Below are 25186 nucleotides of genomic sequence, written 5' to 3' on the forward strand. Positions count from 1 at the left end.
TATTTCCTAATTTGTAAGATATGGCTAAAAATCCATCCTTAAGTGGCATGGTGCCCTGTTTGGGTCTCCCTTTAAAAAGAGTTTTGTTCCACTGCAGGAGTGAATACAATTAGCAGCTTTTAGTTAGAGCCTTTAGAATCTGACTTTGTGTTCAAGCAGAGTCTATAGTCTCTTCTGGTAGATGACAAAGCCCTGTGCAGATACTAGGGCCTGTCTGCTTCTGCCGGGTGCAGAACTCCCATGATAAGTCTTTGCTCTGAGCCTCCCCACGGGGCTGAGTTGGCTAAAGCTTTGTCAGATTTGCACGGTTCTTCCTCGGTCCAACTCTGCTTTCTTCCCTTTTTTTTTTTCATTTATTTTTATTAGTTGGAAGCTAATTACTTTACAATATTGTAGTGGTTTGTGTTTCGAGAGAACAGCATCGAAACATGTATATCATCTAGGGTGAAACAGATCACCAGCCCAGGTTGGATGCTTTCTCCCCTTTTTATCTTCCACAGGCATTCCCTCTTTTGTATTCCTAATCTCTTCTCAGTGTCTGCTTCCCAGAGGACCCAATTGACACGCAGGACTCTTGTGAAGAGAGCAGAAATTCATGATAGCATTGGATGGAGTGCCTGATACACAAATTCAATAATGAAATAGCCTCTTACTAGGACTCCCTGATTCCTTTCCTGCTTAATAGAATACAGGGAAATCTCTTAAACACTTGAATCTGATCACTTAATGTCACTGCTTGGAAGACTTCTGTGGGTTCCTATCACACATACAATGCAATCCAGCCTCCTCACTTGGCTCCCTTGTCCTTAAGCTCAGCCCAGGCATCTCTCCAGCTTTCCCTTCCATCACTTTTACCAGCTCCAGATGCGCAGACCAGGTCATGTTCTTTCCCATTTTAGGACATGTGCACTAGCTTTTTTTACCCTTTCTGGGAAGTTCTCCTTTTCTGCCCTTTACCTAACAGGAACCCGCATTTGGGGCTCAGCGCAAATGTGACTTCCTTAAAGAGATCTTCATGGACCAGCCCTGGTAAGAGTCTCTAAGTCAGGATAAGGTGTGTCACGCGGCACCAGCACGCGAGCCCCAGATCTCAGAGGTTTCTAACAAGGGCATCCCTATGGAGGGAAAACTGCAACTCTGGCCCACCACAGCTTCTCTCTGGGACAGACCACCCACAGTCTCTGCCTGGGACACTGCTGGACCCAGAGGAGAGAGAGGAGAGGACTGATTTTAAGGCTTCTACTCGACTAAAATAAACAAACCACGCATGGCTTCCAGCCACATTCTGTTGGCCAAAACAAGACATGTGGGACACTCCTGAGCGCAACAGGGCGGGGACACATAACGCTTCCTTAGGGAGGGCACCGTTAAGTCCCAGGGCAAGCCTGAAGTCAATGAGCTGTGGGTAATATTCTCCCAGGGAGGCAAATATTTGGAACAACAACATAATCTACCAAAAAATTATCCCTAATTTGCATTCTCTTTTAATTCCTCTTTTTGTTTTCTTTCGTAGAAATTATTACAGCTGTAAACTGCAAATAAATCCTCATTTACGTAAAAACTGTGTGTGTGTCTAGGCAGATGTGTCTGGGCGTGTGTGTCTGTACATGTGTATCATGGATGCCTGGCTCGTGAGAGGTTTATGATAAATCATTATTGAATGAATGACCACATAAACGTGGGAAAATATAGGGCCCATGCTTTGCAATCACATACAATTAGGCATGTGTGCATCTTGGCCTGCGTTTTATTAATACATGTTATTACTGCGCTGCACTTTATTCTTATTTAAAATAAGGCTGATGAAACTTTCACCAGATCTGGCCCATAGATGGCGCTAAAAAACACGAGTTTCTTTCTCACTTTGTGACTTTACTGGCACTCATTCTTGAAATGTGAATATTTTAGCACAAATGAGCATGAACATGACATTTATTGTATTGCAACAGATAAAAAAACAACATTTTTATACTGGCATTGATTCAGAAACCTCATTCATTTGGCATGGGCTGCATATTGTTATAATTTAACCCAAGAAGACCTTACTGATTTCTGTCTCTGCCACTGTGTCTCCTATTCTCTAATTAACCTGCTAAATATGGATTTTAAAAAATGACATCTGTTGATATCTTGAGTGTTTTTTTCACTTGATGAATATTTTACACCTTCATTAGAAAAATCCAATTTTTTAAAATGGTGACAATGAGTCCTGCTCCCAAACTAATGAATGTGATTTTGGAGAATTAGCCCCGACTCTTGTTTTTGATGCAATAATTACCTGCGATATACAGACTCTCAGCTATCTTCCACCCAGGGTTCAGAGATTATGATCTTTGGAGTTAAACAGGACTGGCAAGACTCTCGCGTTAACACCTTGTTCATTAGGTAGCTTTGGACAACTCACTTCCGCTCTCTGAGCCCCTCGTTTATCTTGAGTGAAATAGACGGAGCTTCCCTGGTGGCTCAGTGGTAAAGAATCTGCCTGCCAATGCAGGAGACGCAGATTTAACCCCTGGGTCAGGACGATCCCCTGGAGAAGGAAATGACAACTCACAGGATTCTTGTCTGGGAAATCCCAGGTACAGAGGAGTCTGGCAGGCTACAGACCATGCGGTGGCAGAAGAGTTGGACACAACTAAGTGAGTAAACAGCACCAGCAAAGTAGAGGTCGTGCCTGGATGGTGGCCTCCCCCAGGGAGCTGCCAACTGTAGTGTCATGGCCAAGAATTAGGACCGGGGTAAGTGGGTGAATTTTTCGGGCCCATAGACTGTGGTGCATGTCCCCTGTTGGGGGTGAAGAGAAGAATGGAACCGGTACAAAACCAAGAATGCATTGTCAAAGAAATCTTCAGTTTGAAGACCCTGGACATGCAAGGTGACTGAGGGATGAAGTGCCAGGTGAAAACAGAGTGACGAAAGAACTGAGAGAATCAACTCCTAGGCAGGTTGATAAAAAGACAGGGGTCCCCGAGGAGGAGACAGGGGTCTGGAATTCTCAAGGGGAAGGAAAAGACAGACATCTTGCTTTTCCCTACACTCCTCAGTCTTAGTCACATAAAACTTTTTTCTTTAAGCCAGGAACTGATGATTACAACCCAAACAACTCATTTTAGACTCTGTACTAAGGATTATATAACAACAATGTATCCTGCTTGTGATAGTTTCTCCTTCCTGAAAACCTCTGACTAATCCTGATATCTTAGAATGTATATTATGGGAGTGGGTCTGGTGAGTTCAGGCCACTTGTTCAGTCGTGTCCAACCCTTTGTGACCCCATGGACTGCAGCACTCCAAGCTTCTCTGACCACACCAACTCCCGGAGCTCACTCAAACTCATGTCCATCGAGTCAGTGATGCCATCCAACCAGCTCATCCTCTGTCGTCCCCTTCTCCTCCTGCCTTCAGTCTTTCCCAGCATCAGGGTCTTTTCCAAGGAGTCAGTTCTTCACATCAGGTGGCCAAAGTATTGGAGTTTCAGCTTCAGCATCAGTTCTTCCAATGAATATTCAGGACTGATTTCCTTTAGAATGAACTGGTTGGATCTCCTTGCAGTCCAAGGGACTCTCAAGAGTCTTCTCCAAAAGTTAAAAAGCATCAATCCTTTGGTGCTCAGCTTTCTTTACAGTCCAACTCCCATATCCATACATGACTACTGGAAAAACTTTAGCTTTGACTAGATGGACCTTCGGTAGAAAAGTAATGTCTCTGCTTTTTAATATGCTGTCTAGGTTGATCATAGCTTTTCTTCCAAGGAGCAAGCTTCTTTTAATTTCATGACTGCTGTCACCATCTGCAGTGATTTTGGAGCCTAAGAAAATAAAGTCTCTCACCATTTCCACTGTTTCCCCATCTATTTTCCATGAAGTGCTGGGACCAGATGCCATGGTCTTAGTTTTCGGAATGTTGAGTTTTATGCCAACTTTTTCACTCTCCTCTTTCACTTTCATCAAGAGGCACTTTAGTTCTTCACTTTCTGCCATAAGGGTGGTGTCAGCTGTGTATCTGAGATTACTGATATTTCTCCCGGAAATCTTGATTCCTGCTTGTGCTTCATCCAGCCGGGCATTTCTCATGACGTACTCTGCATATAAGTTAAATAAGCAGGGTGACAATATATAACCTTGACATACTCCTTTCCCTATTTGGAATCAGTCTGTTGTTCCATGTCCAATTCTAACTGTTGCTTCTTGATCTGGATATAGATTTCTCAGGAGGCAGGTCAGGTGGTCTAGTATTGCCATCTCTTTAAGAATTTTCCACAGTTTGTTGTTATCCACACAGTCAAAGGCTTTGGTGTAGTCAATAATGAATGATGATGAATGATGATGAAATTTGCTCAGTTGTGTCTGACTCTTTGCAACCCCATGGACTGTATAGTCCATGGAATTCTCCAGGCCAGAATACTGGAGTGGGTAGCCTTTCCCTTCTCCAGGGGATCTTCCCAACCCAGGGATTGAACCCAGGTCTCCTGCATTGCAGGTGGATTCTTTACCAACTCAGCTTTGAGGGAAGCCAAATCAATGAAGCAGAAATAGATGTTTTTCTGGAACTTTCTTGCTTTCTTGATGATCCAGCAGATGTTGGCAATTTGGTCTCTGGTTCCTCTGCCTTTTCTAAATCCAGCTTGAACATCTGGAAGTTCACGATTCACATACCATTGAAGCCTGACTTGGAGAATTTTGAGTATTGCTTTGTTAGAGTGTGAGATAACTGCAATTGTGTGGTAGTTTGAACATTCTTTGGCATTGTCTTTCTTTGGGATTGGAATGAAAACAGTCCTTTTGCAGTCCTGTGGCCACTGTTGAGGTTCCAAATTTGCTGGCATATTGAGTGTAGAACTTTCATAGCATCATCTTTTAGGATTTGAAATAGCTCAACTGGAATTATATCACCTCCACTAAGTTTGTGCATTGTGATGCTTCCTAAGGCCCACTTGACTTCACATTCCAGAATGTCTGCCTCTAGGTGAGTGATCACATCATCATGGTTATCTGGGTCATGACGATCTTTTTTGTACAGTTCTTTTGTGTATTCCTGCCACCTCTTCTTAACATCTTCTGCTTCTGTTAGGCCCATACCATTTCTGTCCTTTATTGAGCCCATCTTTGCATGAAATGTTCCCTTGGTATCTCTAATCTTCTTGAAGAGATCTCTGGTTTTTCCCATTCTATTGTTTTCCTCTATTTCTTTGCACTGATCACTGAGGAAGGCTTTCTTTTCTCTCCTGGCTATTCTTTGGAACTCTGCATTCAAATGGGTAGAGCTTTCCTTTTATCCTTTGCCTTTTGCATCTTTTCTTTTCTCAATTATTTATAAGGTCTCCTCATACAGCCATTTTGGTTTTTTGCAAAAAGAATTTCTTTTTCTTGGGGATGGTCTTGATCCCTGCCTCCTGCATCATGTCACAGACCTCTGTCCATAGTTCATCAGGCACTCTGTCTATCAGATCTAATCCCTTTAATCTATTTCTCACTTCCACTGTATGACTGTAAGGGATTTGATTTAGGTCATACTTGAATGGTTAGTGGTTTTCCCTACTTTCTTCAATTTATGTCTGAATTTGGCAGTAAGGAGTTCATGGTCTGAGCCACAGTCAGCTCCTGATCTTGTTTTTGCTGACTGTATAGAACTTCTCCATCTTTGACTACAAAGAATGTAATCAATCTGATTTTGGTATTGACCATCTGGTGATGTCTATGTGTAGAGTCTTCTCTTGTGTTGTTGGAAGAGGGTGTTTGCTATGACCAGTGTGTTCTCTTGGCAAAACTCTATTAGCCTTTGTCCTGCTTCATTCTGTACTCCAAGGCCAAATTTGCTGTTACTCCAGGTATCTCCTGACTTCCTACTTTTGCATTCCAGTCTCCTACGATGAAAAGGATATCTTTTTTGGGTGCTAGTTCTAGAAGATCTTGTAGGTCTTCATAGAACCGTTCAACTTCAACTTCTTCAGTGTTGCTGGTCGGGGCATAGACTTGGATTACTGTGATATTGAATTTTTGCCTTGGAAACAAACAGAGATCATTCTGTCATTTTTGAGATTGCATCTAGGTACTGCATTTCAGACTCTATTGTTGACTATGATGGCTATTCCTTTTCTTCTAAGGGATTCCTGCCCACAGTAATAGATATAATGGTCATCTGAGTTAAATGCACCCACTCCAGTCCATTTTAGTTCTCTGATTCCTAGAATGTCAACATTCACTCTTGCCATTTCCTGTTTGACCACTTCCAATTTGCCTTGATTCATGGACCTAACATTCAGGTTCCTATGCAGTATTTCTCTTTACAGCATCGGACTTTACTTCCATCACCAGTCACATCCACAACTGGGTGTTGTCTTTGCTTCATCTCTTCATTGTTTCTGGAGTTATTTCTTCACTGATCTCCAGTAACATACTGGGCATCTACCGACCTGGGGAGTTCATCTTTCAGTGTCCTATCTTTTTGCCTTTTCGTACTGTTCATGGGGTTCTCAAGGCAGGAATACTGAAGTGGTTTGCCATTCCCTTCTCCAGTGGACCACGTTTTGTCAGAACTCTCCACCATGACCCATTCATCTTGGGTGACCCTATATGGCTTGGCTCATAGTTTCTTTGAGCTTGGTAAGATCTTTCTATTGTTAAGTTCTAATCCTGTTACCTTAAAATGTAAATTGTGGGAGTGGGTCTGGTAAAATTTTTACAACCTCGAGACATCCTTTTGATTCGTTGTAATAACTAATTTTAAAAAGTAAATAACTCTCTAGCTAACACTAGCAAGGCGAACACTCTCCACCCCCTTCTGATGTCTATGTCAGAAGCTTTGTTTGTCCCTTTTACTGTAATAAAAGTTCTGCCATACAAGAGCCCTGAGTGGTCAAGCCTGATCCCTGGTCCCGAAGCTAAATCTTCTTCTTCAGAGATCATGAATCCGACATCGTTCACTGTAAGCTATCAGGATGTTCACAAAGCGGCCGATATTCTTAGTCACAAAGAATAATTAGCAATGCTACCTCACAGGCAAATAGCCGCGGCTGTTTTTTGTAGAATGTCAGCATTTCAGTTAACATTCATTGGCTGAAACAAACCTATCCCCGATACCTGTAGCCAAAAGAGAACCTGATAGGATAAAGGGAGTTCACAGACTGGAAAAGAGAGCTGGTCCATCTTTGTATGGGAGGTCTAGGGAAGCACTGGGGCTTCAGCAGCAGGAGCTCACAGACCACCTGATCTGAGGCTGACATCTGATGAGTCAGTTCTGATCTTCTGTTCTCCTTATTGTGGTGAAATATTCCCTGATGGCTCCGTGGTAAAGAATCTATCTGCAATGCAGGAGATGCAGGAGACTCAGGTTCAATCCCTGGGTCAGGAAGATCCTCTGGTGAAGGAAATGGCAACCCACTCCAATATTCTTACCTGAAAAATCCCATGGACAGAGGAGTCTGGCAGGCTATAGTCCATAGGGTTGCAAAGAGTCAGACATGACTGAGAGTACATAATATAAAACATACCATTTCAAGGATCTTTAATTGTGCATTTTGGTCGCATTAAGCACATTCGCAGTGTTGAGCCATCATCACCACCATCCATCTCCAGAACTTCTGCCTCTTCCTCACCTGAAACTCTGTCCCCATGAAACAATGGCTTCCCAATCATATGGTAACTCTGTTTTTAACTTCTTGAGGAACTGCCATAATATTTTCCATTCTGGATGCATCACCATTTTTACTCCCGTCAGCAATGCAAGGTACAAATGATCCCATTTCTCTATATCCTTGCTAACTGTTGATATTTTTTATAATAGTAGTATCTTATTGTGATTTTGATTTGCATTTCCCTAAATATAGTGATGAACATGTCTTCCTTTACTTATTGGCCATTTGGGAAATTTTCTTCAGAGTAATGTCTAATTAAGTCTTTTTTCTAATTTAAAGTTTGAATTGTAGGAGTTCCTTATGGATTCTGGAAATTAATTCCTTATAAATATGGTTTGTAAATAGTTTCTTCTATGATGTGGGTTACCTTTATAGTCTGTTAACAGTCCTTCAATGCACACAAGTTTTACTTTTGATGTAGTCAAATTTATCTACTTTTTTCCTGTTGCCTGTGGTTTGGGCATCTGTTGCCAAACCAATGTCATGAAGGTTTCACTCTATATTTTGTTCTAAGAGTTTTATAGTTTCAAAAAATAAAGGTGTCACTATACCCAGAGACAGAGTCCTAATCATGAGCATTCATTGTTCGTAGGAAAGGAATCCATCAGATTTGTCCAATTATTTACCTTCGTAACAAAGAGACAGGGAGAAGAAATAGGTTTGAGTTGAGTCTTCTCTTTCTGCTAAAGAAAAATGGCAGTTTATGAACCTTCCAGGAAAAATAGATACCAATTTGAATAAGGTGTCTGATGATGGCCAATCACTATGAAAATCCTTGCAGAACATTCAACAGGAAAGACCCTGAGTCCAGGTATCTCCAGAGAGATTTTTATGGACAACTGAGGTCCCTTGCTGCTTTCTAAACAGAGAACTGAGCTTTATTCTTTTTAAATGTTTTCTGCCTTCAACTTTATCTAAATCTTCCACCCACCCTCAAAAGGCTGTACTGTTTAAGATTTAATCTCCCAATGAAACTACACCAGCTTTGTTGTTGTTGTTCCTGTGCTTGTAATTAGGAGGGTTTCCTTTGCAAAGATGAAAATAACAGTGCTATTGCTAGAATCGAATTGAATGAGGTGATACCTATAGAAATCTAACAGCCAATATAACATATAAGGAAGTATTACATTTTAAAGAAAGGGACAAGTAACATATATTTGCTACCATATCCAGTAGCGTCAGGTGGGAACATGGGAAGAGCAATGAAAGTTTCTGCTCATCCCATTTCACAAGATGTCTGTGAAGACTAGAGACACATAACCTATGACTTAACTCAGTCAGGCATATGCTGGGACAATGATTGGGAAAGTGGTTGCACTAGCTAAATTAGAGATATTGAGACCTGGAACAGAATAGTAGTTTTGGAAAGAAAGAAAAGGGAGCAGAGGTCTCCATGAATCTCAGAAGAATAAAAAGGAGGGTATGATTTTAAAGGTAGGAAGAAGAAGCGAGTAAAGAGCTCAGGTAATGTGTCGAGTCCCATTGATGTACCAGGGGAAGTTGAGATGTCTTTCACCAAGAGACGAATCACAAGAGGAGCAGCACAGAGGAAGATGGGCACACACTTATGATGACCTGGTGGAGATTCTGAGTAAGCAGCTGGTGACACAGGGGCTAGAAACAGAAGCCACACAGCTTATGGGTGGGATGGAGAGGGAACCTGTTCACAATGACCCCAGGATTCTGTCTGCAAAGGTGTTGACCATGCTTCTCCATGTTCCCGATCTCTTCCAAATTGGAGCCACTGAGATATGTGCGGGCTTCTGCCTTGAGTTTCTCTATTCCATTAACATAAGTCCTGCTAGTTATTCTTGAGATCCACCCCCAAACCTCTAAATCAAAGCATATTGACCTTAAAATTGCTTGGGTTTCCAAAGCAGGGGTGGGCCCTCTTCTTTATATTTCTTCCAATCTTCCAACTTCCTCTTTCATCATTCCCCACCCCCTCTCCCATCGCCATCACATCACATATATTGTGTTCTCTTTCCCAAACATACCTTTCCCTCACTTCATCTGGATTATTTCCTTTCTTTCTTTTAAGAGCACATCAAGTGTTGCCTCCTCTGGGGAGTCTCTTCTGGTCCCTCTATGTACCTTCCTGAAGCTGGAAAATTTGCTTTGACTATTTGGTGTGTGTGTGTTTGCTCAGTTGTGTCCAGCTGTTTGCAACTCCATGGACTGCAGTCCACCAGGCTCTTTTGTCCATGGAATTTTCCAGACAAGAACACTGGAGTGAGTTGTCATTTCATACTCGTGAATTCTTTTGTGAATTAAGGGATGCTCTCTGGGGCCCTCCAATCATTCATTGTCTCATAGGCCCAACAGACAAATTAGCATCTTTTGAGCCTTCACAGAACATTGATTTAGAAAAGCCTGCTTCAGCATTTTCTCTGCAAAGCCTCTCTCTTGGACTTTAAATTTTCTGTAAATGGCCTAAAGATGACTCTTTAAGGTGACTTAAATAGATTCTATATTTACATAGTGTAAACAACATTTCTGAATGAGCCCATCTTTTATCTTAGCTTAGATTATGATTTTGTCAGTAAGAGCATTCTTTCTTTCAATAAAGTTGAAATTCAGGACAATTTGTTATAAAAAACTGTGCATGATTTAGCACAGGAATGTAAATGCTACGAGGACAGGGTGTTTTCCTTGCACTGTACTATGGCCCCAGTATCTAGAAAATTACCATGCCAATAATAGGTATTCAATAAATATTTATAGAATGCATGATGGCATTTGTTACCATTCCATTTCTTCTCAGAGAATTGACTCTGTCCATAACCCCAGAAGGCCAGACTGGCTCAAACTGACTCCAAGTATCTCTCAAAACAGGGATTTAGACGGGGGAAGAGGAAAAATGCTGGAGTCATAACACAGGTGGGCCAGGGCTAGATCTGGTGCTTGTGGCAGACCAGAGCCATGGGCCAGTAGCAGTCTGGAGGTGCAAAGAAAACCAGAAGAAAATCAGTATTGTTGTACTAATCTTTGTTTCCAATCCCAATTTCCTTTGTTGGCATAGATTCCTTTACCTTTTTTAGACTTAAAATTTTTAAAGCTGAGATTTCTATTTCCAGACAGGAGTAATAGAGACTGGATAGGTCCTCCTATCTGAAACAAGCAATAAAATGGGCAGAATGTACGAAACGATGGTTTTCAAGATATGGGATACCATACAACAAAGGATGGGGATCCTTCAGAGACGGGAACCAAATGAGGTGAGACTTGCAGCTGGCCCAGCTTACTGACTCAAGAGAATTTCCAGGTCATGGTGAGGGGAAGGGTAGTCTGGTGGACTCCTAGAATTGAGGAGACAGCATTGGGGGTCCAGGGACATCAAGGCAGCTGGAGGTCACAGAATAAAGTACTGCAAAGAGAGACCTGGAGAGACAGACAGACAGATAGGGAACTCCAGAGACCTTCAGCATCCCTGAGAGAATTCACAGGAAACTAATCAGTGCCGTAAGTCCCCTACATATGAACCATCAAGTTGCAAACTTTCAAAAATGTGAATGTGTGCTTGCATGTCCAGTCATGTAGGGCATGACTGACACTGCAGCTTGGCCTCCATCTCCTGTTGCTGGCAATCCTTCAATTTTGCTCTCTCCCACCTCCTCTCCTCCTGCAGTCAATAATTCTTCTTGCCTGCTCACTTGATGCCAGCCCTTGTATGCCAGCTGCTTACCATGTTGCTGTTGTTCGGTCACGTCTGATTCTTTGCAACCTCATGGACTGCAGCACGCTGGACCTCCCTGTCCCTCACCATCTCCCAAAGTTTGCCCAAGTTCATGTCCATTGAATTGGTGATGCCATCCAACCATCTCATCCTCTGACATCCTTTTTCCTTCTGCCCTCAATTTTTCCCAGCATCAGGGACTTTTCCAATGAGCCCTCTGTTCACATCAGATGACCAAAATACTGGAGCTTCAGCTTCAGCATTAGTCATTCCAATGAGTATTCAGGGTTGATTTCCCTGAAGATTGACCGGTTTGATCTTGCTGTCCAGGGGACTCTCAGGAGTCTTCTCCAGCACTACAGTTCGAAGGCATCAATTCTTTGGTGCTCTGCTTTCCTTGCAGTCCAGTTCTCACAACTGTACGTGACCACTGGGAAAACCATAGCCTTGATGATACGGATCTTCGTCAGCAGAGTATTGTCTCTGCTTTTCAACACACTTTATAGGTTTGTCATCGCTTTCCTGCCAAGAAGCAATTGTTCTGATTTCATGTCTGCAGTCACCATCCACAGTGATTTTAGAGCCCAAGAAGAGGAAATGCGTCACTACTTCCACCTTTTCCCCTTCTGTTTGCCATGAAGTAATGGGGCCGAATGCCATGATCTTAGTTGTTTTTTTTTTTTTTAATATTTAGTTTTAAGCCAGCTCTTTCTCACTCCTCCTTCACCCTCATGAAGAGGCTCTTTAGTTCCTCTTCACTTTCTGCCATCAGAGTGGTATCATCCGCATATCTGAGGTTGTTGATGTTTCTCCCGGCTATCTTGATTCAAGCTTGTAACTCATCCAGCCCAGCATTTCTCCTGATGTGCTCAGCCTATAGGTTAAACAAACAGGGCTGTAGCAGACTGCTCAATTCTTTCTCAATTTTGAACCAATCAGCTGTTCCATAAGGGTTCTAATTGTGGCTTCTTGACCCGCATATAGGTTTCTCAGGAAACAGATCAGATGGTCTGGTAGTCCCATCTCTTTAAGAGCTTTCCATAGTTTGTTATGATCCACACAGTCAAAGGCTTTAGCACAGTTGATGAAACAGAGATAGATGCTTTTCTGGAATTTCCTTGCTTTCTTTATGATCCAGCGAATGTTGGCAACTTGATCTCTGCTCCTCTTCTTTTTCTAAACCCAGCTTGGACATACTTTTCAAGGTTCTGTGGTATAAGATTAAAAATGTTTTCTTTATTTTTTGTGTTTGTTTTTTTGTGTATTATTTTTGTGGAAAGTATTACAAACCTATTCCAGTATGGCACTAAATAACCAATAGTGTTAGTTGGGTACCTAGGCTAACTTTCTTGGACTTAAGAGCAAACTGGACTTACCAGCAAGCTCTCAAGATGAAACTTGTCTGCATGTAGAGAATTTACTGTTATGATGTGAGGATATGGGAGTGTGGAGACTGCACTACAGGGAACTCACTCAGGACCAGGAACAGGGCTTGTTGCCGCCAGCCAGACTGGAAAACCTCGTAACTCACACGGCCTTGGAGAGAGTGCACAGAAGAATCTTGCCCCAGTCAAGGAAGACAATTCGTCCCGGACCACACGCTGCACTCGTTCAACCTAACCAGGCCACCGCAGAAGCAATGCCTGAAAGGATCATGCTGTTTTTAAGGAATTTAAATGTGTTCTAAAAACACAGCCCAAGAATATTTATAGGAACATAGAAAGATCCTGTACCCCAAAGATAAAATTCACAGTGTATGGAATCCAGTCAAAAGTTGCCAGGACACAAAGACAGAATTACAGATCAATGGAACAGAATAGAAAGCCCAGAGATAAATCCACGAACCTATGGACACCTTATCTTCAACAAAGGAGGCAAGGATATACAATGGAAAAAAGACAATCTCTTTAACAAGTGGTGCTGGGAAAACTGGTCAACCACTTGTAAAAGAATGAAACTAGAACACTTTCTAACACCATACACAAAAATAAACTCAAAATGGATTAAAGATCTAAATGTAAGACCAGAAACTATAAAACTCCTAGAGGAGAACATAGGCAAAACACTCTCCGACATGAATCACAGCAAGATCTTCTATGACCCACCTCCCAGAATATTGGAAATAAAAGCAAAAATAAACAAATGGGACCTAATGAAAATTAAAAGCTTTTGCACAACAAAGGAAACTATAAGTAAGGTGAAAAGACAGCCCTCAGATTGGGAGAAAATAATAGCAAATGAGGAAACAGACAAAGGATTAATCTCAAAAATATACAAGCAACTCCTGAAGCTCAATTCCAGAAAAATAAATGACCCAATCAAAAAATGGGCTAAAGAACTAAACAGACATTTCTCCAAAGAAGACATACAGATGGCTAACAAACACATGAAAAGATGCTCAACATCAGTCATTATCAGAGAAATGCAAATCAAAACCACAATGAGATACCATTACACGCCAGTCAGGATGGCTGCTATCCAAAAGTCTACAAGCAATAAATGCTGGAGAGGGTGTGGATAAAAGGGAACCCTCTTACACTGTTGGTGGGAATGCAAACTAGTACAGCCACTATGGAAAACAGTGTGGAGATTTCTTAAAAAACTGGACATAGAACTACTATATGACCCAGCAATACCACTTCTGGGCATACACACTGAGGAATCCAGATCTGAAAGAGACACGTGCACCTCAATGTTCATTGCAGCACTGTTTATAATAGCCAGGACATGGAAGCAGCCTAGATGCCCATCAGCAGACGAATGGATAAGGAAGCTGTGGTACATATACACCATGGAATATTACTCAGCTGTTAAAAAGAATTCATTTGAATCAGTTCTAATGAGATGGATGAAACTGGAGCCCATTATACAGAGTGAAGTAAGCCAGAAAGATAAAGAACATTACAGTATACTAACACATATATACGGAGTTTAGAAAGATGGTAACGATGGCCCTATATGCAGGGCAGAAGAAGAGACGCAGAAGTACAGAACAGACTTTTGAACTCTGTGGGAGAAGGTGAGGGTGGGATGTTTCGAAAGAACAGCATGTATATTATCTGTGTGAAACAGACTACCAGCCCAGGTGGGATGCATGAGTCAAGTGCTCGGGCCTGGTGGGCTGGGAAGACCCAGAGGAATCGGGTGGAGAGGGAGGTGGGATGGGGGACCGGGATGGGGAATACGTGTAACTCTATGGCTGATTCATATCAATGTATGACAAAACCCACTGAAAAAGAAAAAAGAAAAAAAAAAAGTTGCCAGGCATGAAAAGAACTGGAAAAGTGGAACCCATAAAAAGAAGTAAAAGCAATCAATCAAACTGATGCAGAGATTGGAATTAGTGAAGAGGAACAGTAAGACAGTTATTATAAATATATGTTATACATTCATAATGTGAAGTAGAGACATAGGAGATGTAAAAAAGACACAAAAAGAACTTCTAGAGAAGAAAGCTACAAATGATGAGATGGAAAATTCATTGTATGGGATTAAGAACAGATTAGACAGTGAAAAAGAAATATATTAGTGAACTCAAGGATATAGCAACAGAAAATATTCAAAATGAAAATGCAGAGAAAAGAGAGTAAATAAAATAGAATAAGCATCAGTGAGTTGTAGGCCAATCCCAAGCAGTCTGACACACATATAATTGAAGAACCTGAAAAAAAGGGGAGACAGATAAAAAATTTGAAAAAATAATGGCCAATATTTCCCAAATTTGACAAAAACTATAAACCCACACATCTTTAAATTGATCAAAATCAATAATAAAGAAAAAAAATGTTAAAAGAAGCCAGAGGAAAAAAGATGTGTTCCATACGGAAGGACAAAGGTGAAGCTGACGTCAGATTTCTCACTGAAAACAATACAAGTAAAGCAACAGTGGACCAACCTTTTAAAGAACAAAAAGGAAAAACCTGTCAATCCAGAATCCTCTCCCTAGCAAAACATCTTTCAAAAGTGAAGGCAAAAGAAAGACTTTTCAGGGATATAAAAGTTGAAAGAATCAATCCCAGAAGATCTGTGTAGCAAGAAAAGTTAAAGTTCGTCCTTCAATCAGAAAGATGATACCAGATGAAACTATGGATCTAGTTTTAGAAGAATGAAGAGTATCGGAGGAGGCACATAAGTTACTATATAGTAAATATGTAATAGTTCTTTCTTATTTAAATATCTTTATAAGATGACTATTTAAAGTCATTTTATTGAAGTGTAGTTGATTTACAATGTGGTGTTAATTTCCGCTGTACGGCAAAGGGATTCAGTTACACGTGTGGATGCACACTCTTTTCCACTATGGTTTATCACAGGGCTATGTGTAGTTCCCAGTGCTATACGGTAAAATGTTGCTGCTTATCCATTCTACATATAGCAGCTTGTATTTGCTGATCCTAAACCTCCAGTCCCACCTCCTCACCCTCCGGGCAGCCACAAGTCTGTTCTCTGTGTCTGTGAGTCTGTGTCTGTTTCATACAAAAGTTTGTTTGTGTCACATTTTACATTCCATGTAAAAATGATATCATATGATATTTGTCTTTCTCTATCTGACTTATTAAATTAGCATGATAATCTCTAGGCCCATCCATGTTGCTGTAAATGCTATTATTTTGTTCTTTTTCATGACTAAGTAGTGTCCTTTGGGTATTTATGTATCACATCTTTATCCATTCATCTGTCAGAGGACATTTAGGTTGGTTCCATGTCTTGGATATTGTAAACAGTGCTGCAGAAAATTGACTATTTAAAGAAAAATTATAATGATGTATTTGGGGGTTTATATCATTATAGAAGTAAAATATATGACAAAACAACATAAAGGTTGAAAAGAAAGACATAGAAAAATACTATTGTAAATTTCTTAACTATACACAAAATGGTACATAGACGATAGTCTATGAAAAAGATGTATAATACATAACATATCTTAATAGATCTATAAAATACCAAACATATGTCTGACAGAAGATGTATATAGGCAGACTTCAGTGCTACTGTGGATCTATTTCCAGACCACCACAATTAAGTGACTATCACAAATAAAATGTGTCACACAAATTTTTTGATTTCCCAGTACATACACAGTTATGTTTACACTATACTGTAGTCTACCGAGTGTGCAATAGCATTACATCTTAAAAAGCCCTGTACATACCTTAAGAAAATACTTCATTGCTAAGAAATGGTAACCATCATCTGAGCTTTCAGCAAGTTGTTGTAGTAACACCAAAGCTCACACTGATCACCACAACGAATATAAATTAAAGGAGAACTTTGAAATGTTACAAGAATTGCCAAAATGTGGCACAAACACAAAGTGATCAAGCATTGTTGGGAAAATGGCACTGCCAGATTTGCTCGGAGTTGCCACAAACCCTCAATTTGTAAAACACACAATATCTGTGAAACGCAGTAAAACCGGGTATGCCTGTATCTATATCTTATACAACTTCTCATGTATATGATGTGAACCCTAAAGCATGAAAATAGCATGAAAATAGCAAAACAAAGAATTATAGACAATAAGGCAATGCAGAAGATAAAAAGAAATCATAAAAACCACTTAGGTAAATCGACAGAAGTCAGAAAAGAAAGAAAAGAGAAAAGGCAAGCAAGAACAGATACAACAACACACACACATTATGCATGACGGACTACCTCTCAACCTCTACCCAAATATTTTGTGGATTTAACATTTTTAATAGCGTTGATTTTTGAATCATATAATAAGCTATAGGAGAAGAAAATTCAACATGGGATCAGGAATTTTCAGAGATGTTATATTTATGATCTAAAACAAACATTCTAGTTATTTAGTCAAAGTCAGCCAAACTTTATCTCTTCTCACTAACATTATAAGCACTCATTTTGGGGTATTAAATTAGCTTTAACATCCTAGAGCCTCCCAAATATTAATTTGTTATACTTGACAGATCAGTTATTTTATTTAGTCTTTTATGAGCTTAAGCTCCCCTGTGATAGCGTGCCTTCTGTATTCATTTACTTTTACAAATGCCAAATAAAAATTTGTTGAAAAGCAACACTTTAACTTCCCCCTCCCTGCAGTGCATAAATCATGGTAGAGCTTAAAAGACATGCCAATTTGGGAAACAAAAGGGCTTTTGTACTGGGGTTTACATTCCCAGCACGATCTAATGCTAATACCTGCTTGCATTTATATTCGGTTCCTGACTGTTTGTGGGGGAGATTTTTATAGAACTAAACGGAAGGTTTTGTTTCACCTTGGCTTCAAGAAAGAAAACATGGGGGAAAAAACCCAAATCTGATCCCTGTGTTGGAAGATCCTCCCAAGGGAAGGGAATGGCTCCCCACTGCAGTATTCTTTGCCTGGAGAATTCCGCGGACAGAGGAGACGGGCGGGCTACAGTCCATGGGGTCACAGAGAGTCAGACACACTGAGCAGTTAACACTTTCACTTTCTAGCCAAACTGTAAGTTCCTCTGAAATTCACACTCTCTGCAAAGTGGAAAAAACCCTGAGACGTAAGTTACACTTTACTTTTTCCTGTTGCATTAGCAATGACGTTCAAAAATCAATAACCTACCTTTGCCAGAGAGAGACCTCAGGAGTCTGTCTTGGAATCGTAAGAAATTGTCCAACTCTTTCGTTTTTCGGGAGACAGGAAACAAAATTATCCTGTTAGGTATTCGAGTCTTCCCTCCCCTAGCTTCATTCCTGAGCCTTTTGAGGGGGTATGTTATGGGGAAGGATGTTACTGAAAATTGGATGTTCAGACAGTAAAAGTGGCAGAAGTTTACTCGTAGAAGATATACTTCTCAACCTGTACAATACATTGATTTGATAACCTAGACATTTCAGGTGAATGAGTTGAGAGAAAAAGACATAGGTCAGTGTGGGATAGCTTGGAAAGAATTTAGGGAATTTTTCAAGCAAAGAAAAGAAAGCTTTTGTGTGTGTGTGGTTGTTGTTGAGCAGCTGCTGAGCTTGAGAGAGAAAGAGGATATGAAGTGCGATGTGAAAGTCATTTGCCTCCAACGAGGTTTTGGTTCATATTTAAATTTCAGTTCCAAAACTTTTCGACTGTTGAACTGTTGTTTCATTGAATGTGACGCCCCCGGAGGTCAGACCGGTTGCCACTGGGCTCTGATCTAAAGAGCAGTGGGCAGTGCAAGGGTTATTAACTCTGGGAGGACTTGGACGCTGGGGGTGTTTCTCAGGGGAATCACTAGAAATTTACACCCCACACTGACCTTATCCTGACCTCCAGGCCCTGTTACTTTTATCTTGCAGTGTGTTCTCCTGGAGTTTCTGCCCAGATGAAGAATGCCAGGTCAGCTCCTTCCTCCAGTTCAATCCTGTTCGTGCATGCTCAGTCACTACAACCTGCCTTTTATTCTCGAAAAAAAGGATTCCCCGCTTCCTGCCTGTAGGGTTCGTGCTGAATTTCCCCTACCTGTGTGTTTCTGGGTAATTGAAGTGGAAACACTCCAGGTTGGGTGGGTACCATGTGGGTAGTTAAATGTTCAGGCTGACATGACTATCTTGAACCAGAAGTATATCCTTCCACTTGTTAGGGAAAGGGAGAGAAAGATGCAATAAAGCCAGAAAGTTTGGGGAACGACTGCTTTAAGGAAAATGATCTGGGAGTATCATGCTAAGCCCGGCTTTAAGACTCTACAAGCATGTGGTTCACGCCCCACCGTGCCCTGTGTGTGACAGTGAGGGTGGGGATGGGAGGACAGGGCTGGGCATGGGAGCGAAGGAGGCTCTGCTGTCTGCAACGTGGTTCTTCACTGAAAACCAAGGTGCAGCTTGTACTGGCTAACTGAATGGAATTATTATTTAGAGTCAGAGTTTTTACCAAGAAAATCATGGCTTTCAATGTGGTGCGAGGTTCTCAACGAAATAAGACTGTAGGTTTTCTAATGAGCCCCTAGGGGTTCCTATCAGGAAAGGGGACTGACTGAGTCCTAGGCTCCGTGCCAAGCTCTCAACAAACACCATCTCCTTGAATACTTAACACCAAACCTGTGATGCCGGCACGATTTCATAGAGGAAGAGGACAAGCTCCCAGAGGGGACCGGGCACATGCGGCCGGCGGTGGCAGGGGAGGGACCGAAACTCAGGCAGTCTGACAAGAAAACTCCCTGCTTATCTCCCCTGCTCTCAGGAAGGCACAGCAAGGCACTGCGATGTCGCCATGTACATAATTTCCGCCTTTTAGCTGTGCAGTCTGCGCCCTGAGATTTCACCCAGGACAGCAGGGGAGGGGCTCAGAGGCAGTCATCTCCAGGCTCCCTTGCTTCCCTCCTGCCCGTTCCCCTCTTTAAGCTTTGTGGGTAATTATGTAGTTCGTGGAATCCGGAGACTAGACTCAGCGTTCCCAGATGCAGTGATGTGTAGGTGAAAATAAGACGCAGGTGGGAGTCAGGCAACTGGCGCCGTCTCAGCAACCCTGTAACTTTGGGTACATTTCTGAACCTGATTTTCCACTTGGGCAGAATGGAGATGAGGCAGTTCATCAGGAGGGAGTTTTTTGTAAGGGGTTGGCGACATATGGCCTGTGTCTGGGACCCAGAGTCTGTTCAGTAAATGCCAGATCTCTCTGGTTTACTCTTTGGGAGGAGAGCTTGACTCTTGTTTACCCTGTTGCTCTTGGTACATGCAGTGAGCGCTCTGGAAAATATTGTACATTGGCTCAGCGAATGAAGTGCCAGCAAAAGAAAATTTTCACCCTTGTCAGTTTTTAGGGATTTCAAGCAGAGAACTCCATCCCCTTTCCCAGGTTCTGGCAGTCATGGTCAAGGAAGAGTGGGTCCAGGCGCGGTCCCGCGTGGATGCTGGAGCCCATACCGGCAAGGTTGGGGTCTGAGAGGGCGCAGTCGGGGCGCTGGAAGCCAAAACGGCCGGCAGAGGGCGCCCCGGGCCCGCTGAGAGCGTGGCGCTGGGCTTGCGGCGCTCGCCGGGCGCCGGGCTCCGGCTGCAGTCCGGCATTGACCGCAGCTGTGGACGCGCGCGCTACCCAAGCTGGGCGCCAGGTGAGCGCCCTCGGGGCGCCGCGGAGCGCACCCGCCCAGGCGCGCTACTGCCCGAAGCCCTCCCGGCGAACGGTGAGTACAGGCGCTCGCGGGGCACGTTTCATCCCAGTTGAGGGGCCCTTGGAGGCAGCGCCTGTCGGAGCCGGGCTATTCTGGAGGTTGATGTGCGTGGAAGAGTGAGCCGGGTCCCAGCCTCCGTTTGGGCTTGAGAAGGGCGTGGGGTTGACCCCCGCAGGCGCTGGATGGCGCGCGGAGCTTTGCTTTCTGGACTCAGGCGCGCTTGAGGTTTTCACTTAGAGGTCTTTTCTCGCGGGCCCCTGTCCGGGTGCCCTCCCGGGTTCCGGGGGCCCCGGGTTTGGCGGGGTAACCCGGGACGGGCAAGCAGTCAGCTGGGCTCCCCCCACCCCTCTCGCCCGCGGCACCAGCCTGGCGAACCACGTGCGGCTGTCGCCCGCAACTCTTGCCTGTCAAGCGAGGCCCGCCTCCGGGGCAGGGGAGGGGACGCGGGGGCGGGGTGGGCTGTGCCCCGAGGGAATGCGGCCGGCCCGGGCGCCCTCCGGTACAAGCTCGGCTCTCTCTGCCTCGTGTGCCCACGGGCTCCTGGGAGGAAGCGGGCAGTCCGCGGGAAGGCGCAGGGCTCTTCCCCGAGGGGCCAGAGGCCGCTCGAGGGGTGCCCGGGCGCGCGGCTCCGGAAGAAAGGTAGCTGTTCAGGTGAGTAGTACTGGGGGTGCCCTCTCTCCGAGAGCCTGGGAGCCCTTTTCCGGGGTCTCGTCCGCTTTGAACCGCCTCCAGCCATTTGAGGCAGTGGGGGGCAACGCCAGCTCTCTGTGGACCCGGCCCGGGATCCTTTTCCCAGACCTGCTCCTGCGATTTTTGCGCATCGGTCGCGGAACCCAGGCTGCGCGCGCAGGGCAGGACTCTGGTGCGCCTCCTGGGTGCCCTGGCGCGGCGTCGCCTCGGAAGACTGCTCTCGGGGCTCCAAGAGCTCCCGGGGGCTGGGAGAGAGACGACCCCAAGGCAAGGTAGGTGGCTCAGAGGGAGCTGGATGGGGCTTGGCAGTGAAGATGCGATCTGCTCCTTTTGGCAAACGACCTTTGCTTTCTCTTTGCTTTCTAGGGCTTTAGGGGAGCTGCTGCGGAGCCTGGGGCTTGGAGGAGCGGGGCATGTATTTTAAGCTGCGCCTCAGAGGGGAGAATTTTCTGTCATCACCAGAGAGGCCACAGACCCGGAATGTGACGACAATTGACGAGCTCGGTAGAGGCCTGAGAGTCTCTGGCTTGACAGCTTAGAATATGCTAAAACACCAGGGCTTCCCAGGAGGCATTGAAGGGTCAACTTGTCCCCGCGACAGTGACCTGGAGCAAGGAAGTCAGAAGACAGTCGTAGAGAGCAAAAGAGACCTTCCAAGGGGCTGACTTGGACTGCCAAGGGCAGGCTCCTGCCACTCGGTTGTTGCAGCCGTCTGGTGGAATGCTGGTGAGGTCCTCCACCCAGGGCAGCAAGTGGGGCTGGGCACGGGGCTGCGTGGCCCGTGAGGACTCCTGCAGGTCTGATCGGTCCCTAATCCCTGCCTAGGAACTTGAGGGCTGTCCGAGCCCCCTCTGTGCTCGCCCTCGGGAAGATGAGGACTCTCAACACCTCTGCCATGGAAGGCACCGGGCTGGTGGCGGAGAGGGACTTCTCCTTCCGCATTCTCACAGCCTGCTTCCTGTCGTTGCTCATTCTGTCCACCCTCCTGGGGAACACGCTGGTCTGTGCCGCCGTGATCAGGTTCCGCCACCTGCGATCCAAGGTGACCAACTTCTTCGTCATCTCCTTGGCTGTGTCGGATCTCTTGGTGGCCGTCTTGGTCATGCCCTGGAAAGCAGTGGCCGAGATCGCTGGCTTCTGGCCCTTCGGGTCCTTCTGTAACATCTGGGTGGCCTTTGACATCATGTGCTCCACGGCATCCATCCTCAATCTCTGTGTGATCAGTGTGGACAGGTATTGGGCCATCTCTAGCCCCTTCCGGTATGAGAGGAAGATGACCCCCAAGGCAGCCTTCATTCTGATCAGTGTGGCGTGGACTTTGTCGGTTCTTATCTCCTTCATCCCCGTGCAGCTCAGCTGGCACAAGGCAAAACCCACAGGTCTCTCCGAGGGGAATGCCACTTCCCTGAGCAAGACCATCAACAACTGTGACTCCAGCTTGAGCAGGACATATGCCATTTCATCCTCTCTGATAAGCTTTTACATCCCTGTGGCCATCATGATTGTCACCTACACCAGGATCTACAGGATCGCCCAGAAGCAAATACGGCGCATCTCAGCCTTGGAGAGGGCAGCAGTCCATGCCAAGAACTGCCAGACCACTACAGGTAACGGAAACCCCATGGAATGTTCTCAACCGGAAAGCTCCTTTAAGATGTCCTTCAAAAGAGAGACTAAAGTTCTGAAGACCCTGTCGGTGATCATGGGGGTGTTTGTGTGCTGCTGGCTCCCTTTCTTCATCTTGAATTGCATGGTACCCTTCTGTGGGTCTGGAGAGACCAAGCCCTTCTGCATCGATTCCATCACCTTCGACGTGTTTGTGTGGTTCGGGTGGGCTAATTCCTCCTTGAACCCCATCATTTATGCCTTTAATGCTGATTTTCGGAAGGCGTTTTCCACCCTCTTAGGATGCTACAGGCTTTGCCCGACGACGAATAATGCCATAGAGACGGTTAGCATCAATAACAACGGGGCTGTGGTGTTTTCCAGCCATCACGAGCCTCGGGGTTCCATCTCCAAGGACTGTAATGTGGTGTATCTGATCCCGCATGCTGTGGGCTCCTCTGAGGACCTGAAGAAGGAAGAGGCAGGGGGGATAGTCAAGCCCTTGGAGAAGCTGTCCCCAGCCCTGTCTGTCATTTTGGACTATGACACTGATGTCTCTCTGGAGAAGATCCAGCCCATCACACAAAATGGACAGCACCCGACCTGAGCTCTGACGTGAATCCTAGCAGTCTTGCTTGTCCCAAAAGCTACAGGAGTTTTCTCTGAGGCTTGCGGTGAGGAAACTGTGGTGTGCTGACTCTTGAGATGGCAGGCGAGCTCTTTTCTGCTGCTTCCCCTCAACACACAACTAACTACATTTTAATCTACGTTCCAGTGTGTTTTCTGTGTTGTTCATAGTGAATCAAGAGGGACGCAGGTGAAGCGCATGTTCATAAGGGACATGTCTTTGGCTCCAAAGTTGTTTTTAGAAACTGATTCTTATCTTAGGACTTATAAATAGGGCAAAGAATCAACAATGAACAGCTTCACTTAAAAATTAAAGCTTTCCAGGAAGGAAATGAGAAGGGTTGAGTTTGCTGTGTACAAACAGGTGCTAACACTGGTCCAAGAAAAGTTTTCAGATTGTAAAGGTAGGTGCATGCCTTTATAAATTATTCCTAAAAAAAAAAAAAATTGAGCCTTACAGTAGGAATGGGATTTTTTTCCCCCCAGAATTGATGCTTAGTTGATATTGGTTTTATTTATTGTATTATATGGATATTTTTAATTTATTATATTAAATCTATATTTATCATATTTAATAGAATGAGTTATCTGAGATCTTAAAATAGCATTTTTGTTCATTTGACTAGCACTTTATAAGCCGATGAAACAAATACACAGACTCTCTGAGAGCCTAAATGCTCATTTGTAACTTCCAGAAACACAGCAAAGACAAACAGAAAATGAAGCTGTGACTATTCCTTAAAATTTATTGGCACAGCTAAATAGGAGATGAGAATTGACAATTGCTGTGATAACTATTTTTCTCCTAAAAAGATTTTGAAAGATTTAAAAAAGTATAGCCACTCTTGTGCTCAAAATTTTTTCTGTGACAAAGACTTTCCCAGCAGAATGATTTGCAGTTCTGTAAATATCTGAAATAAAAGTCAGCTGAGGAAGAATCCAACATGAAATTTATATTACGTGGCAATAAAAAGTATATGCCACTTTGTATTTATGTAAAATAATTGGCCCTCTCTGTCTTTTCTCATTTCCTGTGTCAGATAGCTTTTCTGAACCCGATAAATGACTGTCCTGGTTAGAGATGTGCAGTGAGGACAGTGAGTTTCCTTAACTCACGTGTCACAACAGTTTCACCCGTGGGCAAAGGTCAAATCCTTCCTCTCCATCTCACCAGCCAAGCTGCTCAGTGGGGCTACTTTTGGTAATGCTTTAATCTGAACTTAGGATTGATTTCTTTTAAAAAGTCTAAATGTTAATGGTGTAAAACTAGCAGATAGTTCCTCATTATCGTCCTTGAGTGAGATGCTTCTGTTGGCGGACAAAACAGGAGACCCTTTCTCCTCTCGTGTTCACCACCCTAAAGCCATCCACATCCCTGCTGACAAACGCTAGCCCTTTCTCTGTGCTTTAGCATCCAGTCCCCGTGTCATCACCTGGACTGTAAAAAGTATTCCAAGTCTCTGCTGCCAGATACCAACTCATGTGGGGCATTTCAAGAGAATTTTTTTGGAAATGTTTACAAAGTATTCTTGTGGACAAGCAATTGACTTAACATTTAGATGAAGTGGGTCACAAGAAAGATGTCTACTGAAAACTATCTCCTGATCAGGTCTGTGTTATTTATGCATTGTGAATGTTTTCTTAATTTTATTGCCTGTATGCTTTCTTACATATAATAAAATTATTTTGTGAACTCAGAACCACCCTGAATGTTGCATTTGTGCTGCAGTAGTTAAATGCATTTTAAAAACTAGAATATTTCAGATCTACACATAAGAAAACTTGGGCATTTTCAAGGATATGTTACTTTTTTTTTTTCTTTTTAGGGGTAATCTCCTCTTATGTGTGCCACATGTTGCCTTTGAATACTTAGAC

At 43.7% G+C, this 25186-nt stretch overlaps 1 protein-coding gene across 2 annotated transcripts; it reads left to right on the forward strand.

Moving 5' to 3' along the window:
- Nucleotides 1-20283: 20283 nt before the first annotated feature.
- Nucleotides 20284-24961, forward strand: DRD1 (dopamine receptor D1). Of its 2 annotated transcripts, XM_065940838.1 has the most exons (3): nt 20875-21040; nt 21446-21805; nt 21905-24961. In XM_065940838.1, the coding sequence occupies exon 3, from the start codon at nt 21951-21953 to the stop codon at nt 23289-23291; it is 1341 nt and encodes a 446-aa protein (XP_065796910.1). In that variant the 5' UTR covers nt 20875-21040; nt 21446-21805; nt 21905-21950; the 3' UTR covers nt 23292-24961. The 2 variants fall into 2 exon arrangements, with proteins under 2 accessions (XP_065796909.1, XP_065796910.1); XM_065940837.1 differs by lacking the exon at nt 20875-21040 and adding an exon at nt 20284-20401 and having other exon boundaries at nt 21446-24961.
- Nucleotides 24962-25186: the final 225 nt, after the last annotated feature.

Source organism: Muntiacus reevesi, chromosome 7 (genome assembly GCF_963930625.1).
Source record: "Muntiacus reevesi chromosome 7, mMunRee1.1, whole genome shotgun sequence".
Classification (NCBI taxonomy): domain Eukaryota; kingdom Metazoa; phylum Chordata; class Mammalia; order Artiodactyla; family Cervidae; genus Muntiacus; species Muntiacus reevesi.